Source organism: Rutidosis leptorrhynchoides, chromosome 4 (assembly GCF_046630445.1).
Source record: "Rutidosis leptorrhynchoides isolate AG116_Rl617_1_P2 chromosome 4, CSIRO_AGI_Rlap_v1, whole genome shotgun sequence".
In the NCBI taxonomy this organism is placed as follows: Eukaryota; Viridiplantae; Streptophyta; class Magnoliopsida; order Asterales; family Asteraceae; genus Rutidosis; species Rutidosis leptorrhynchoides.
In genome coordinates, this window is record NC_092336.1 from 131,898,219 (window position 1) to 131,917,046 (window position 18,828).

Below are 18,828 nucleotides of genomic sequence, written 5' to 3' on the forward strand. Positions count from 1 at the left end.
AAATATGACCGTCGTTCTTGGATTCACGAACCTATAACAATAATAACGATTCAGATAATAATATGATATATGAATAAAATAAAGCAAGTTCATAGAATACTTATATAATAATTTTTAACATTTTATGTTAGTAGTCCATTGTTAGTAGTCCTTTGTTAGTAGTCCAAAATAGTCCGAAAAGTCCAACAGTCCAATAATCGGTATATGTATAATCTTAGAATTACCCAACGACGTATTGTCTTTGCATAAACCCAGAGACATATTGTATACGTATTGTCTTAGAATTAACTAAGACGTATTGTGTACGTATTGTCTTAGGATTTATCAAAACGTATTGTATACTTATTGTGTTAGGACGTACCAAGAATATTATTATACATATATACAATCACAGAATTAACCAAGATTATAATATTTTGTTATACTACTGATAACATGTCCAAATATATATAGGATATAGAAAAAGTTAACAAAGATATGGTTAATATAGTTTTTATAATATAAATTTCGTCCATACAACATTAATTTTAGCAGATTTTGTTTTGCTCACCAAATATTCATTTCAACTCCGTTTAAAGTGAATCAAATTGCTATGGATTCATTAAGAAGTAAATTTTACAAAACCAATTCTAAAAGTTCATCCAAAGTAGTAATTTTTAGAGCTTTACCCTCTTTTTGTGTCGGTGGACAGATTTGGAAAAATCCCGGCATCCACCCAATATATGATTTTTGATAAAATACTTCCACTTTGTCTAAAATCATGAAAAAAATACTGGAAGTCTTATTTACATATATTAACATATTTCCAAAGTCTTAGCCTCCAACTCAAAGTCTAAGATAGGTTTTTAATTCCCAACCCAAAACAGCCCGCTTTTTACCGAATGGAGATTAAAGGATATATGTTAAGTTTCAAGGTGTTCTTCATATGTACAAGTTATAAGTTCTTATATTAACTTAATATAACATCATAATACATATAAATAAGTGTTATTAGAGTTAAGTTAGAAAGATTAGATTAGTTTTTCAAACAAGTTTGGTGTTCACCAAAACAAGTTCTAGTTTTTACAAGTTTTATAAGTATAATAAGATAGCAACTATACAATGAATTGAACAAGGATTTTGAGAAGTATTTTACCTTGATTATGAAGATGAAAGTTGCTGAGATTAAAGTATGATATGAGAGCATTCAAGTGTGTGTTTTTAGTTTAAGAAAATATGGAGTAAAAATGAGTTAAAATGGTCCTTATTTATAAGCTTATAATTTTGGCTTTTAGTGAAAATATCTAAGATAAGTTAAATTGTATTAAGTCTGCATGACATATTAAATTGATTAGGTCATGAATGACATATTACACAAATAATTGCAGATTTCTATTGGTATATACCAATAGTAAAAGCTGTGTATAATACGGGTAAAAATACCGTATGAATGCGAGTAGAATTCTTTGAGGAAATTAAACGAAAATATGAGTATAGCAATCCTTTATATGTATTGGTATATTATAAAGTGTATTCAATACTTGTAAGGATGTATTTACACTCGTAATACATTATATGTAAATACATTTTAACATAAGTTAATTACTTCGTTTAAATAGTAATATATATATTGTTTGAAAACTCTTTAAATTAGTAGTATGAAAATATATATATAATACTTTGTTAATATACTTAATGAGATATTTAATTATCATATTTTCAAGTTAAATATATATAAATCCATATATATACACAATAATTAAACAATTAAACAATTAAATCAAGTTATGACGTTCGTGAATCGTCGGAATAAAAGGGTGACCAAAAGCTTGTGTAAAAATCTTTTCGGAGGTTCAAGATTTATTAAAATTCATTGCTTATCAAGTTGGAATTATATAAAGATTAATTAAATTTGGTCGGAAATTTCTGGGTCGTCACATGTAGTTTGGCCAACCTCGATGTTGTTGTGATAATGAAGATAGTAGTCTCGTGTGGATGCGGATTTACTATGGCTCGTGTAGTTCGGCTAATCTTCATTGTGGTAATTGATTCTTAGTATTGGGTTCAGTGGTTAACCTCGGGCGTTTATATATTGTTATATATATATGCCGTTGTATCGTTGTGATGTAGCTAACCCTCCGGGTGTAGCTTATTGGCGTTGTTCACATCGTCGTTGGTGAACTTACTTTGTTGATATCTTTAGCTTGTTGCTTAGTGATCGTACGGTATGCGTAGACTAGCTTGTCTTTATGCATGGACTCCGGTATGTGTTATTTGATTATTTGTGTGGCGTGTCCATTTTATGCATATATATGTATGTAGTATATTTTCACTCACTAAGCGTTAGCTTACCCTCTCGTTGTTTATATTTTTATAGATTTGCACGGAGGCGGTGGCTCGGGTAAGCGTGGGGACTAGTGGACTTGCGTAGTTCGTTTTAGAAGACTTGCTTACGGATTGATTAGGATTGGGTAGCGCATCCCCAATCGCCATGCTCGGTCTTTATTTTGTGTTAAAAATCATGTGGTCGGAAACTTGTATTTTGTACGAAAGTCGTAAAACGGTCGATGTGGGTCCGTTGTCGTAAAACTCATTTTATTATTGGAACGTGTTAGTTTTAACTAATATTAAATGTTGTGAAAACTGTTTCGTCTAAAAGTGTCGGGAAGTGATAGATCTTTAACGCAAAAACGAAAAATCCGGACAGAAGCTGAATGGCCTTGTGCGCGCCGCGCACAAGGAGGGTTGTGCGCCGCGCTCCCTATCTGTATAAAAAAAAAATTATTCCGCGTTTTTGGTTGGACAACGGGTTGGGTTGTTACAAATATGTAGCCAACGGGGGTCGAACTCCTGACCTCCCCTAAAGGAAGCAGGTCACCAACCGCTGGACCACATCACAACTTCTATTTTATCCATCTATAGCCATATCATATCCGTATTCGTTTGATATTATTTCATCCATCCATAGTCATATTCAACGGATTAAACAGGTTAATGGATATCATTGATGATCAATAAAATATTAAATTAAGGATATTTAGGAAATTAAATATAGTGGAGTAGATTATAACAAATGTAAATGTATAATCTTTATGCTTTTTTTGTTTATTACGCATATTTTGATTATAATTTGTCGCCGAATTTGACTTTAAGTGAACAAAATACGTTACAATATAAATATATATATGTTTAAACTAATCTAAATGTGTAACTTTTAATATTATTAGTAACAATTTAAATTTAATAATCGTACCTTTTATAATTTTAATTTTTGTTAATAACATATATATATACATATATATATATATATATATATATATATATATATATATATATATATATATATATATATATATATATATATATATATATATATATATATATATATAGGGTCATAATCAAGAGGGAAGCACTTTTTTGGGGGGAAGGGGGAAGCAAAAAATTTTTTTTTTTTCGTTTTTTGAAAAAACTTTGTTCACGAACATTATAGATTAGATGAAAATATGAACATTTAAAAAAGACACTTTGTGATGAATGTCATTATTTTAGCGGGAAAATGCTCGAAGAAAAAAATAAAAACATTCAATGAATGTTTTGCTGCTGAGTTTATTTGCATCGTTTTATTTTCATCTTGTGTGAAGTGTTTTTTTCGAATTTAGCCCGATTTAGAGTTTAGGGTTTAGGGTTTTCGGGTTTACTCCGTAAACCCTCAACCCAAAACCCTAAACCCTAAACTCTAAACCGTTCGTGTTAAAATATTCAATCTAAACCCTAATTTCTAAACCCTTAAACCCTAATTTCTAAACCCAAAATCGTAATTTCTAAACCCTAATGGCTAAACCCTAATTTATAACCCCTTAATTTCTAAACCCTAATTTCTAACCCTTTAAAAAAAACTAAGCAGCAAAACATTCAGTGCATTGAATGTTTTTATTTTTTTCTTCGAGCGTTTTTCCGCCAAAATAATGACATTCATCACAAAGTGTCTTTTTAAATGTTCATATTTTCATCTAATCTTTAATGTTCGTGAACAAAGTTTTTTCAAAAAACCAAAAAAAATTTACTTCCCCCCAAAAAAGTGCTTCCCCTTGATTAAATCTCTCTCTCTCTCTATATGTGTGTGTGTGTGTGTGTGCGCATATTTTAGTATGTATATATGTATCTGAAGATATATTTCGAGTGATAATGAATATATCAATAAATAATAAATTATTATTCATATCTGAACCACAAAATATTTAGATTATCCATATTCATTATTCGTACATTTAGATTTTTCATATTATACCTATATCTTTTAGATATAGGGTAAATGAATAGTACTCAGGGGTACTTTCGACTTTTCGCCCTTTTTTTTTCTTTTTCTTTTTTCAAATTGAACAACAAAACTCCCACCCTTTATCCAAAAAATCAAACCCACCCCCTAAGGGGATAAAGTGTCAAATACCCATTCTCATAAAAAAAATCTTAAACAAACTCCACCCAAATATTCAACGGGTCATATCTTCGCGCTCGCAACGAGTTAAATTTTTCTTCCACCATCGTTAAACTCGAAATAATTTTAGGAACACAATTTCACTAGCTATACGCAAAACGGGCGCTTTTTAAAAAACGCTAAATATTTGGGGTACTTTTCATACACGTTAATTCTCCGTTAAATTTTTAAAAGTCGACAATTCCATAGCGAAACGCGGAGATGCACATATATTGTTAATTTAAAATAACATTTAAATCTTTCACGGGTTATACATTTTAGTTCGACTCGAGTTGCGCTTCAACGACATCATCGTTATCCACAAAAATGTTTTTACAAACTAAACGCAATAAAATACATTGAAAACCGAACCCCCGCCGCGAAGCGAGGGCTCAAACACTAGTTCATTCTAAATAAATCGGATTCAATGAATATATATGGATGGACCATCCGTAATCATACACATGTTTTTTCCTATGCAAAATGGAAAAGAACAAGAAATGTGGTAGAATCCCAATTGATTGCCAAAGTGCAATGGAAGTAGAAGCATCAAACTACTTTTTTAAATTAAATACACATTGGTTTTTAGTTGCAGTCAATATTTTGTTTTTTTTTTCTATTAAATTACATTCCCAAAATTCCCAGCTTATAACTGTGCTCTCTAATTTCCCCACTTTTTTACTCTTTCACTAAATAGTTAACAAAATGGTAAATTTCAGAAAGTTAGAGGACCCCAACAAAACTTCTTCAAGTAGAAGGACAAGAGTCGGTGTTCATTCATTCAAAGCCCCAACACAATGTAATACACCAGTGTGATTGGTAGTGCTATCAACATTCCAAATATAACCCTGCATCACAAACATGTAAACCGTTCATTACAATTTGTACTAAAGCAGATTTTGTTACATGAAATACTATTTACTATTAGTACTTTATATAAAGAAATAAAAGCCTGTACACTTGAATATTTTGTTGCATGAATATAAAACAAAAACTCACCCTGTGCTAAGTATCTCTGGATGTACATTGTACTCCTTAGCAAACACAAAAGGCACAATTCCTTGAGGTAGAGCAGCCTGTTTTATTTCAATTTCAACCAAACAAAACCATAAGTCAAACACAACAGTCAAGACTTTGACTTTCAACAGTCAAGACTTTGACTTTCAACAGACTTTGACTTTCAACAGTCAATGCTGAGTTTTTGGTAATACCTGGACAATGGCAACATGTAGCAGTGTTCCTTCTAGTCTAAAAGCCATTGAGGCAGCTGTCATGACAGCTGGTCCAACTATGAATCGAACCGCCATGGCAAAGACTGCAACCGAGTTTCCACAAGCTATAATTTTGGGTTGCAATGCCATGAACAAACCTGCACAAAGACACATACAACCTTTTCAGAAGAGGAAAAATGTAATCATAATTGAACAATCAAGATTTAAATTGAAATAAACATACCGAGACTAAACATGGCCATGCCTAGACCAGCATCAGATAAAATCGCTATTGATTTTGCAACAATTGCTGGCATTACAACATTCCACCTACAAACAAACAAAACGACATGAATACTTTGGCGGTTTTAATTTATTATCCATTTTGTAACAAAATTGGGAATTTACTTGAATGAGACTAGGGACCAAGTGAGACCAATGAGACTTGAATATGTGTTAGGATTTCTGATAAGTTTACGCCAAACCATGATCAATATAAGTCGAGTCATGACACTAGCAGGTGGCATAGATGCGATCTTCGTTTCACCATGAGGGCCATCCTTCGGATGCAGCTCGGCAGTTGAGTTAGAGCCAAGTTTAGATAGAACAGATGCTTCATGGTCCACTCCATTTGGGCCTGGTTGGTTACCGAAACTGAACTCATTTCGCCCATGACCATCATAATCTAGCATCAAAATTTGACATAGATAAAAACTAGTGAACAAAATTATCACAGTAAATAACGGAAAGAGCATCGAATTAAAGTACTTCATGTATGATGGCCATGTTAGTAGGGATTCTTGTCATTTAATATTAAGAAATTAAAATAGGAATTAAACAGGAATGATAAACAAATCAAACTAATGTAAGACATCAAAGAACATAATGAAACAAAGACTATGATTTAAGTAGATATATATATATCGGGCTAAATTTTACTTCACAAAACATAAAAAAAAAACGTTCATATTCTTCACGAACAATATTATCTTGAATGTTATTTTTGTCGATCGTTTTCCCGCCTAAATAATAACATTCATCACGAAGTGTCTCTTCTAAATGTTCATATTTTTGTGTGATCTTGATGCCGGCAAAAAAATTCGAAAAAAAACGGAAAAAAAAAAAAATTGTTTTCCCCCGATTGGTTACTTCCCCATTGATCCTGCCCCTATATGCGTGCGTGCGTGTGGATATCATTGCAATGAATGTTTGACTATAATTTCGGACAAATAGCTTCCAAAATAAACCATGACATTTACATTTATTGATTATAACTAGATATAGCTTGCATGTTCTTAGGGTATAAACTACCATTTACATCAACTTGACAATATTATCATTATCAATCTAACAGTCTTTGGTGTAGACGTGTAGTTAAATAACATATAATTCTGGAACGTTGAAGCAAAGGTTCGAAAATGCACCATCTCTACTGAACGGTTTAGTACATGTTATATTAATCGTTTGATCTACTTGACATATTGTTAATTTGTAACTGTATTACGTTAAAAAGATTTTATTAATCCACAAATATAAATCATAAATCATATTCAGTGTTGTAAAAAACCCGATTACTCGTCGATTAATCTCCGATTAATCATTTTTAAGAGCAATCCGTTCCGATTTTCTAAAATCTGTTTAATTAATAGGTCAACGTCAATTCATAGGTCAAAATCGAATTTAGTAATTAAAGTCGGTCAAAGTCAAAATTGTTCAACATTTTAACATGAATTTAAGCTAAAACTATATACTTTTTGAACAAAATGAATAATTTTAAACAATTATGTTAAAGTTTATGTTTATGTTTATAGCTTTTTTCTATATTTACACATATAATTTTTAAAATATAATATTAATTTGTATAAAGTACAATCCGATTAATCCTCGAATTGTCGATTAATCCTTTCAAAGTCCCGACCGATTAATCCCCAAATAGCGAATTTTGCAACCTTGATCATATTGATTATAAAGGACAAAACACTTGCTATTCATAAGTATTTGCTAATTGATATTGAAGTCACATGATAACTAATATCTCCAAAAGTCAAATGTTGACCTTTTGGACCAAATTATTGAATAAATAAACAATTTAACATTATCTAATTCTCATTCAAAAACAAGAGAGAGGAATAAATGAAACATAAGTCCAACAGAAGAAGACGTGCATGGCCAAGCTTTGAGGGCAGTTAATTATAAAATCTTAAGTAGACCCCAAAAATTTGGAAATAAGTAGACCCCAAATTTGGAAATACTTAAAAAACTTCAGCACAACCAAACAAACTATAAAATCTTGGAAATAAGTAGACCCCAAAAATTTGGGGATTCTTAATTTCACATGTCACATAAAACAAGAATCACAGAATATTATATACCTATGTCTAAAAGACAAAATCAAACGAATATATCTATTCCACTCTTCACTTTTTGCAAATCCACTCTCCAACTTCTATTAAAATACAAATCGACCCCCACTTTATACTCTTATTATAATACAAAACTTAACCCCCTAACTTTTATTAAAATACAAATCGAAGCCCCGCTTTACTAACTTTTTTTTACTAATATTCAATTTTCACAAACTTAACCCCCTAACTTTTATTAATACAAATCGAACCCCCACTTTACTAACTTTTTTTTTTTTTTACTAATATTCAATTTTCACAAACTTAACCTCCTAACTTTTATTAAAATACAAATCAAACTCCCACTTTATACGTATATTTTTCTCAAATTTCACAAACTTAATCTCCTAACTTTTATTAAAATACAAATCGAACCCCCACTTTACTAACTTTTTTTTTTAAATAAAACCCGAACGCTAAAAGAAGCAACTTTCACAAAAGGAACAACCCTTCAATGTTAGCAACGGCTAGGGCATGGACAATAACAGATCCGGAGGTAGACCTTCTACTAACCTATATCTAAAAGACAAAATGAAATGAATAGTACTATTCCTTTTTTCACTTTTCGCAAACTTAACCCTCCAACTTCTATTAAAATACAAATCGACCCCCACTTTATACTCTTATTATAATACAAAACTTAACCCCCTAACTTTTATTAAAATACAAATCGAACCCCCACTTTACTAACTTTTTTTTTTTTACTAATATTCAATTTTCACAAACTTAACTCCCTAACTTTTATTAATACAAATCGAACCCCCACTTTACTAACTTTTTTTTTTTTTACTAATATTCAATTTTCACAAACTTAACACCCTAACTTTTATTAAAATACAAATCAAACTCCCACTTTATACGTATATTTTTCTCAAATTTCACAAACTTAACCCCCTAACTTTTATTAAAATACAAATCGAACCGCCACTTTACTACTCTTTTTTTTTAAATAAAACCCGAATGCTAAAAGAATCAACTTTCACAAAAGGAACAACCCTTCAATGTTATATGTCGAAAAAATTCTTTTTTACAAAATAGATCAAGACTTTTTTTTTTTAACTCACATTCAAAACGGAGCCCCCGGCGCGAAGCGAGGGCTCCACAACTAGTTAAGTGCTATCCGATAAGAAATCATTTACTTTTACTACTGTATTACAATAGACAAATAGGCAACACACAAGAAAATCAAATTAGACCCATTCTTGAACCACTTCTTGTCTCAAAATTAAAGAACCTTTATTTTAAAATGATTAAAGACCTATCTTAAAGTATCAAAACACCCCACAAAATTCTTATTCTTATTACTCTAAATATAAGACCTTTAAAAGACTTGACGATCAATGTTTTATGTTTTACTACTATGAGATAACACAAAAGTAACCTTCAATCCCTAAAAGTAACAAGTTTTATAACCTTAAAGATAAAACAACCTACATACTAATCCACAAAGTAAGCACTTCAATAAATACACACAAAATTTTCACAAAAAAGTAGGTAAAATAAGTTGCAAAAATCAAACCTTTAGTGTGGGGTACACCTCCAAGATCATTCCCATACGCTGCACCTCTAAACACATGAATCCCACTTTCAGAAACTGGTGAAGCATTTGAACTCCACACAAACATATGTAAATCTTTCCCACCATCACCACCTTTCTTGTTCCCAGCCGTTCCGTTCACCGGAGAAAAGATTCCGGCGCTCGCCGGAGCAGGATACCCTGTACTCCCTTGCCCATTTACCTTACCACTTTCTTCATCATACCCACCAAAATTTGACCCTCTTGGACTAACCCCATTTTTACCATTCACAATTGAGTAAAAATTAGCATGGTTGAAACTAGAACCTCTTGGTGTTGGGTTTCTTGATGACTGCAGTGAGTAAATTTCCGCATTTGTTAAGTTTGATGGTCTAGGAGTTAATGACACGCCGGAGTTCATGCCGCCGTGTGACCGCCGTGAAAAAATTTCCGATCTTGAACTGTTGGACTTCCGTACAGTGACATGTAGTTTACCATCATCACCAATTTCAGCTTCTGTTTGTAAAGGTTCTTTACCATCAAGTGATAAAATGTCTGAATCAACTCTGAATGAGATTATTGATCCAGCAGTGTCTGGAAACTGTTCAGCAATTAGTAGTCTAGCACCTCTATACTCAAACAAAAACAGCATTAAGGTGTACCAAATAATGCATTGTAACACAACAATTTGGACCATTAAACTGCCTGAAAAATCACCATACATTCCTTTTAAAAGTGGGATACCCATAACAAGTGTGTTTGGTAATGTTGATAGAGAAAACAGAGTGATTGACCATTCTAATGAGCCTCTAGCACTTAATCTTGACCAAAAGGCTAAAACAATTAGTACTATGAGTTTTTGAAGTGTGTCAGCAGCTATGAATCTTGTGTTCATAGTGTAAGGATTGTTTGATGAAATGAAGTGAAATGAGAGTAATGGAACAGCAAAAAGAGCTACAAATCTGTTGATTCCAGAACATTGATCTGGGGTGAAAATTTTCCACCATTTTACAGAACCATAGGCTAAAATCATAGCAACATAAAGTGGTACAACAGCAGTAAAAACATGGTAAAGATCAGTACCAGTAATCATCTTTTTTGAAAATTTAAAACACACCCAGATGATATTAAGTTGTTTAGAACAAAACCCTGAAAGAAATTTGTGAAATTCTGTTTAAGTTAAAAATATTAGGGTTTGACGATGGCGGATGGTCCATGAAATGAAAGAAATCTATTTAGGAAGAAAAGGTGAAAAAAGTTTAGACTAAATTTAAGAGTTGAAAAGATGAGGAGAAGGGGGGAAAGTAGAGATGTGATGTGTTATATTTATGGGAATTATTAAATGGCAGACAAGGAAATAAAAGCTCATGTCTTTTGAGAGTTTTTTTTATAGTCTTTTGATGATAGAAAACAGAAAATAGGAGGCTTAACACAGTGGACAAATACAAACTAGCATAAAATTAAATAATTGACGATATATTCAACATATTTTTACTTCTACATTAACAAATTGTACATTAGAACATATTAATCTATGTTTTATGATAGATAAAATAAAAATAATGGTAGATATATCATCACCCTTAAAATGTATATTTGAACCTTGTCCAGATTGTAAAAGGATATGCTTACTTGAGCATCCGGTATCAAGACTGACAGTTGGTCGACACCGAACTGACATCAGTTCGGAGTCTTTTGTTCCGAAGTCGAGAGAAAGACGGTGATCCATTGAGTGGTTCTCAAAAGTATAAAAGCTGATCCGTTGTATTTTGATTTCAACCTTTTTTCTTTATATATATATTAAATCATTTATCAATCTTCTATCAACCATTTCTTAATCTTTTCTCAACCATTCTTTTTTTTCAACTACAAAATAAATCAAAACATTCAAAACCACACAAACCACCCAATGAATCCGATTAATCCATTTGGCAATTAATGGAATTGGACTAGTCTTAATAGTTGGGTTCAACCGAATTCGAATGCGTTTTCCCAAACACAACCGCAAGTTCCAACGACACTGAACTCGTCCAATAACGTATCATACGCAAGTGCCTCAAACAATACCCGAGGAATAGGACGAACTTTTGGCTTAGCAACAAAGTCGGATCAAGGAAGAACCGAATCACAACCGCATTCGATTCAAGATGAGGTACCCACACCACCGTCGCAAAAAACACGAGATAAAGGAAAAAAATAACTGGTTGAAGATGGGCCGAGCCGCAATCAAAACTCATGGACTCCGGAGGACGAACTACGTTTGGCCAAGTGCTGATATATATATCTATATCTATATATATATATATATCATTATTTCTTGTACATCAGGTTATCAAGGGGCTTTGGGAACGAGGGAAGAGTGTAGACTTGAAGTAGACTTGGCACATTTGTCTTAGAGTTTTTCAAACTTAGTACTTTTGGTTTAATCTTGGTTAACTTTAGATTTGACTATGTTTGACTTTGAATAAGATTAATGCCCTTTTGTCTTTTTAAGTTCCTTTTTATTTCAATAATTAGAGTTTATGAAAGTTAGGGGTGTTAAAGAACGGTGAAGTTATGTGAAAAGTTTGTGGTTTTGCAAAAGGTGCGCGTCTGCACGAAAACAACCATATCTCACTCCTCGAAACTCGAATTAAGATGATTTAAAAGCCCAGACACCGTATCTAAGAGCTCCACAACTTTCATTTGTATGTTACTTGAAGAAGAAGTGCGCACCGCACAGATTTGGTACGCATCGCGCCGATGGGCAAGATACAATATCGGAAGCAACAAGTTTCGAACAACTCTCCACTCTTCACATGTGCACGCCACACACTTCAGTTGCGGCCGTGCAACCCTCTGATGTGTTTTTGAAGTATTTAAGCCACTTTTAGGTCATTTATTAGAACTTATTCACTTTGGTCGTTTTGAGAGCTTTTTGGGACGAATTTTGGTGGATTTAAAGAACTCCGAGTCCATTTAATCATCCAAATCATTCAAGGATCGAGGTCTAATCTTCCATCATCTCAAGATCATCATCAATTTTAGGTTTATCTTTTGTTAATCACAATGGTTATTACTTTTGATTTGATTTTATCTTTCATTATACTTGTTGGCTAAACTCATTATGTTCATCTAGGCAAAATACTATATTGGATGTAACTTAATTGATTTATTATTGTATGGGTGATGATTTGAAGTTAGAACAATTGAATATTCTTGTTGATACTTCTACACAAATTGATTGATATGTGTGATTGTCTGATTGAGTGAACACTCATAGGAGTCTACTGCATTTATTTTCAAGTACTTAATCTGATGCTATCTGATTGATTGTGGTTGCCCAATTTAGTGACGCACATTGGAGTCTGTCATAATTATATCAAGTGGTTATCTGGGTTGGGTCAACTGAACAATATCTAGACCAAGAAGTTGAATTAATTTGTTATTTGGTAAAAATAAGGGTTGATTGTGTACAACGAACGTTGGCACAATTGTTGATTACAGAGAACTCTGGGTCACAGCTCAAGTCCTTAGATAAGTCAATTTAGCTAGCCACATTTTAAAGGTCTTCAGTGTAAGGGAATCTTCAACTATGTAATCAGAAGTGTTGTGTTTACTAAAGAGAACTCTTGGTGAACCGGTGAGTCGAATTGCATTGCGTGATTGTTAATCAGGATTTAAACTTTAATACATCCAACATAGTGAAAAAAGCTTAGGTGGACATATTTCCTATTATCTTGAATCGAGTTATCTTTAATCCGTTTGATTGACATAAAACATAAAAATATTGTCTTTTAGTTTAAGTCTCTTTTTGATTGGGTAATCGGTAAATGACCAAAACCAATTCTTTATTTCATTTTTTTGTTTAGTTAATTCCATTTAGTTAATAATGTTGAATTGCGTGTGAACTGTCTTTGGAACGATAACCTGTATTTATCATTTTCTATACTATTGCACGATTTGGTACACTGTCAGTGATTGTGTGTAGTCTTAGATCGATAATCCTTGTTCTATAATTTCTTTATGGCAGCTATATCAGCCGAGATTTTGTTTTCAGTTTCACCACTATCATCATCACCATCTTTCCTTTGCTTTTCGAAGCCTTTTTCATGTTCATGATCCCCTCAATTGTTTATTTCTTCTATTTCTTTTCATGTTGACCCTTCTTATCCCTCTTTTTGACATCATCAGAAGGGTTTGAAGAAGTCCAGGAGCAGGAACTGAAGGTCCATCATCATGTTCTTCATCACCAAATGGAACTAAGTTGAATTAGCACGACTTCAGGTTCATTACCCAGCATCTTTTTCGCTACCACAGACATTCTAATCTCATTGCGAAATAAACTCGTTGAAATTCCTTCAACTTCTTTCATATATCGAGAGTGTCATTCAACTAGTTAAAGAAGAATTTCCAAATGTTGCAATAAGCTAGTAGTAAGGATTTGATTGACAACTTCCCTTTCAACACTAGCAAGTTCTTCAAATTGAACATGGTCGACTATCTTTTGTTGAATCAATCACTTTTTATTTAAAACGTCTTATATTGTTCGCTTCACATACAATACAAGGCGGATCTATTATAGGCTTAGCGATTGCACGAGACACCACTGATATATACGATGTAGTGAAACTTTTTTAAATTTTTAACTAGTGACACCAGTAGATAGTGTACATTTTTTTTAGTGACACCATTGAAATAAAATATCCAATAGAAATTTTTTTAGAGTTTCAACTGATTACACCAGTAACTACAAATTCTATTTTCGCCACTAATACAATATATATATATATATACACACACTTTTTAAAGGACTAAAACTGTCCTTTTGGATATCATAAGATGACACATTTTTAACTCTCAAAAACCACACCTTCAAGATACAATTTCAAGTTCTACAGTCGAACATAAGCAAATGATTGAACGACAATCAATGAGTTACGTTTCAACTCAATCAAGCTCCGAATTCGAACCATGGCGGAACCTAAAAGACATAATCGTGATGGTCACCGGCGCATCTTCCGGAATCGGGTGGGAATTTTGTATCGATTTAGCAAAATCTGGTTGCAAAATCATCACTGCTGCCCGTCGAACTGACCGCCTCAAATCTCTCTGCGATCAAATCAACAATTTAGACAGACCAAACGACGACGTTTTAGCATTCGCGGTCGAACTTGACGTCAGCGCTGACGGTCCTGCAATTGAAGCGTCTGTACAAAAAGCTTGGAACTTTTTTGGCCGTATTGATGCTTTAATTAATAACGCCGGTATTAGAGGTGAATTTTTAGATCTTTAACAATCAATTTTATTATTATTATTATTATTATTATTTTTTCCCAATTTCTATGTAGACTTGTGTTTATGGTAATTGGGATTTTTTTATGTATAAAGTAGTCATTGCATTTTGTAATTTTGTTTTTGAAAAAGATCCAATTTTTTTATGTTAAAAGTGAAAGGATTGTGATCTTGATGATGGTAAGTTTGTGTGTATGGATTGTACATACCATCCATGCGATGTGCAGAACATGTTAATTGTGATTTTTATGAACAATTTGATATAAAGCATTAAAGGTTTATGTTATGAGTCTGACTAGATTTTGCTAAATGGTTAAATGTTTACAACTCTCTCATAGTAATGTGGAGGTTTTAATTGTACACATTTAGTAGTAAGTGAGAACGAAAAATTTAGGAGTATCGAGTGCAGGATTTGCAAGTCATGTTATGGTTCTCAAATGGAAATTCTTTATATAATCGTTGCACATATATGTGTGTTTGTGCTTGTAAGGGTGCTTGGGATTCATTATGTGTGCAAGGAGATTAGTTGATTATGGTGTTTGTTGAACGCTAATAATCAGACACGTGGGATTGCGTATTGTTGTTGTTGTTGAACGTTAATAATTAGAAAATGGTGTTTGGGAAAAAAAACATATGAAAAAGTGATTATCATTGGTTTCTTAAAGAAAACACAATTTTTAAAGAACTCAATATTTTGAAGTGGAAAATTTGTTTTGCAAACACTATTTCAATCAGCTGATGTTTGTATGTGTACTTGTCCGTATGTATGTGTAAGATAAAACCGATCCTTTGACAGCCCGTCACCGAGTGGTACCATGTCATGGCCGACATTAGAGAGGTAAATCCTGTAACTCATGGTTAAAGGAACATGGATACGTGGATCGAACCCATGACCTCCACATATATACAGCTTCTCTCCCACCAATTAGCTACCATTGCGGGGACATATATATGCAGTGGCAAATCTAGAATCAAAATTTTAAGGGGTCCCAAAAAATTTTCCAAAGTTAATTATATTCGAAGAGTACTTTAGTGGTTGATTACCTAATTACCTCTAAAAACCCATACATCTTAAAAATATATGGGGTCATATCGTTTAATTTAGCCAATGTGCGCAACTCACCCGGTTACGATCTCGTCGCTCGGGGGCCCGTCACCCAGGGGTTTTAGTCGCTAGTGGGGACCCAATGTGGTTGTTGCTAGGAAGGTTTCCTCTGCGAACTAAAAATAACACCGTTAAATTTAGTGGTGTCCTACACAATTTGAATTAGATTTTGTAAAAAAAAATTCTAAACTAGCGGTGTCACGGGACCCCACTAGACCCAAGGTTGGTTAGCCACTGTATGTATGGATGTATGTATCAAGGTGTTTATACTAGGCTAGAATATGATAAAGCTAATATACTAACACCTATAAAAATATATCTGGTTAAACTTCTGGAAACTCATGTCATTCTTGAATTTATGTCATCTTTGTTGCCGTGTTTTGCACTCAGGTCCTGTAAAAACTCCATTAAATTTGTCAGAAAAAGATTGGGACAAAACGTTTGGAACAAATGTAAAAGGCTCATGGATGGTGTCGAAGTATGTTAGCCTACAAATGATTGCTTGTAATCAAGGGGGGTCCATAATTAATATCTCTTCGACTGCGGGTCTTAATCGAGGACATCTACCTGGTGCTCTTGCATATGCTACTTCTAAATCAGCCCTTAATACCATGACAAAGGTAATCCATACTAATTATATTATTTCAATTCAGCCATACGAAAACAGAGCAATTTGGGTTGTCGTACATTTGATCCGTTACCAACCCATCTTCAGCAAGAATTTTTCTTAAACCCTATACCCAAACGTGGCTTCTTTTGGAATTTGTGGCTAATTGGCTCATTATCATATTTCAATATAATTCTTGAGCAATGCTTTCAGTACTTGTACTAAGGTTTTCTAATTCTTCAATGCTTTTTTTCTGTACTTTTTTTTTTTTTTTTTAAATTCTAGAAAAAAGTATGGTGCAGTATGACTTTTGACGTCAAGTAAACTAGTAGACTACTGAGTAACCTTCATAGTGACATTCACCGATTAGATTTACCAATCATATAACCAAACTGATATGTTACCACTAAATCGATTGGTGTTAATTTAACTTATAAAACTGAAAAATTAGTGCATTTGACTTTGAAAGTCAAACCATTTACTATATCAAGTCTCTATTTTTTATCGGATCATGTATTTTCAATTTGACAGTTGATGTTTTCTTTTGGAAAGTTGAGTTTGGAATCACTTATGGGGATCGAAAACCATCCACCTCAATCACTTATGGGGATCGAAAACCACCTGCCTTGGATCTTTTTTCACGCACACACGCCGCGGCGGAAACCCAAACCACATAACAAGTTCCGATCCATCAATCCATATGGGTCTGTGGATCGAATCGAATTCCTATGTGCGGGTCGGTAAAACCTCCCTCACGGACTTTTTACAGAACCAGGGATCGAACCCCTGACCTTTACCGTGCCCAATATTCAAGGTATTGTGGTTGAACCATTGGGCCATGAAGGAGGTTCACAGTTGATAGTTTTTGATGGTTGCTTAAAAACCTTTTAAGTTTGTTGTGATGATCATTTTAATATAATTGATGTCTAAAAGATTATATCTTTATTGATTGACAACCAGGTAATGGCAATGGAACTTGGAAAACACAACATAAGGGTAAATTCAATATCTCCCGGGATTTTTAAGTCCGAGATTACAGAGGAACTCCTGCAAAAGAAATGGTTCAAAAATGTGGTTTCGAAAACAATGCCGTTGAGAGAATTGGGTATTACCGACCCAGCGTTGACTTCATTAGTCAAGTACCTAATTTGTGGCTCATCAAACTATGTGACTGGTAACATATTTGTTGTAGATTCAGGCTACACCTTACCAGGTGTACCAATTTTTTCATCACTTTAATAAACTTATGGTGTTATGATGGTTATCTGATCATTTTTACCTCAGTAATGCTAATAAATAATATTGAGCTAGAATCTTATCCTTACTATCCTAGGTTAAACTAATGCTGATTTTTAAACTAAGAGTTTCGGGTTGTACGTTTGAAAAGAGGCTGTATTTTTGAAAACATTTTGTTCTAATACATTGTTCGAACTTTTGGTACACGTCATCAATTTAGGTGTTAGAACAACATTTTGTTCTAATACAGTGTATGTTGTTTTAATATAGTGTTCGAACAACATTTTGTTCTGATACAGTGTATGTTCTAAAATAGTACATTTTTTAACACGTTATCAATTTAGGTGTTGGAACATAATTGTCCGTGTTCGAACAAATTCTTGTATAATTTCAATAACCGTCATCTTGAATTAAATACATAACTATCACTTTGAATAAAAGTCTTGTACAATTTTAATAACCGTCACTTTGAATTAAATGTATAACTTTTACGTACAAGACTTTTATTCACTTTGACGACAACTCGAGTTCTGATTAGAAAAATTATAAATAACATTGAGCGAATAATATCCCAATAAATAACATTGAGCGAATAATATCCCAAGTATCTTAACTCTCCTAGCTTCCCTAATCCACTTATATTTGGAATCATACGGTTGCTACTTTTTATTTGTATTACCAATTGTATCTACTTGTCAAGTTACCTTTATTTATTACAATAAAATATAAATAATCTATTTCTAAATAAACGCAGTCAAACTTGCTTTGAATATAAGGACAAACTAACATCTATTGAATACGACGTTTATCGAATACTCTTATATGACTTTTTTTTTTTTTTTTTTTTTTGAGAGAGAGATGGAGTATTTGGAAAAACACTGTAGCTTTAAATTGACGAATACATGTAAAATTAAGTGTCAAGCTTCATGTTCATGATGTTGGAATTCAAAGATGGAAGCTTCTAGGAACACAAAATTACTCCCGTCGTCTTTGAACTTATATCGAAATTATTGCCGTCGTCACT

At 33.0% G+C, this 18,828-nt stretch overlaps 2 protein-coding genes across 4 annotated transcripts; one reads left to right on the forward strand and one right to left on the reverse strand.

Moving 5' to 3' along the window:
- Nucleotides 1–5,128: 5,128 nt before the first annotated feature.
- Nucleotides 5,129–10,675, reverse strand: LOC139840166 (probable auxin efflux carrier component 1b). 3 transcript variants are annotated; one of them, XM_071830391.1, is made up of 7 exons: nucleotides 9,828–10,675; nucleotides 9,586–9,764; nucleotides 6,073–6,349; nucleotides 5,909–5,994; nucleotides 5,665–5,822; nucleotides 5,453–5,529; nucleotides 5,129–5,301 (listed from the first exon to the last, which is right to left on the reverse strand). In XM_071830391.1, exons 1-7 carry the CDS (start codon nucleotides 10,673–10,675, stop codon nucleotides 5,235–5,237), a joined length of 1,692 nt encoding a protein of 563 aa, XP_071686492.1. In that variant the 3' UTR covers nucleotides 5,129–5,234. The 3 variants fall into 3 exon arrangements, with proteins under 3 accessions (XP_071686492.1, XP_071686493.1, XP_071686491.1); XM_071830392.1 differs by having other exon boundaries at nucleotides 6,073–6,289; nucleotides 9,604–10,675; XM_071830390.1 differs by having other exon boundaries at nucleotides 9,586–10,675.
- A 3,727-nt stretch (nucleotides 10,676–14,402) lies between these two features.
- Nucleotides 14,403–17,933, forward strand: LOC139840167 (uncharacterized). Its single transcript, XM_071830393.1, has 3 exons — nucleotides 14,403–14,837; nucleotides 16,352–16,581; nucleotides 17,529–17,933. Exons 1-3 carry the CDS (start codon nucleotides 14,477–14,479, stop codon nucleotides 17,805–17,807), a joined length of 870 nt encoding a protein of 289 aa, XP_071686494.1. The 5' UTR covers nucleotides 14,403–14,476; the 3' UTR covers nucleotides 17,808–17,933.
- The last annotated feature ends 895 nt before the right edge of the window (nucleotides 17,934–18,828 follow it).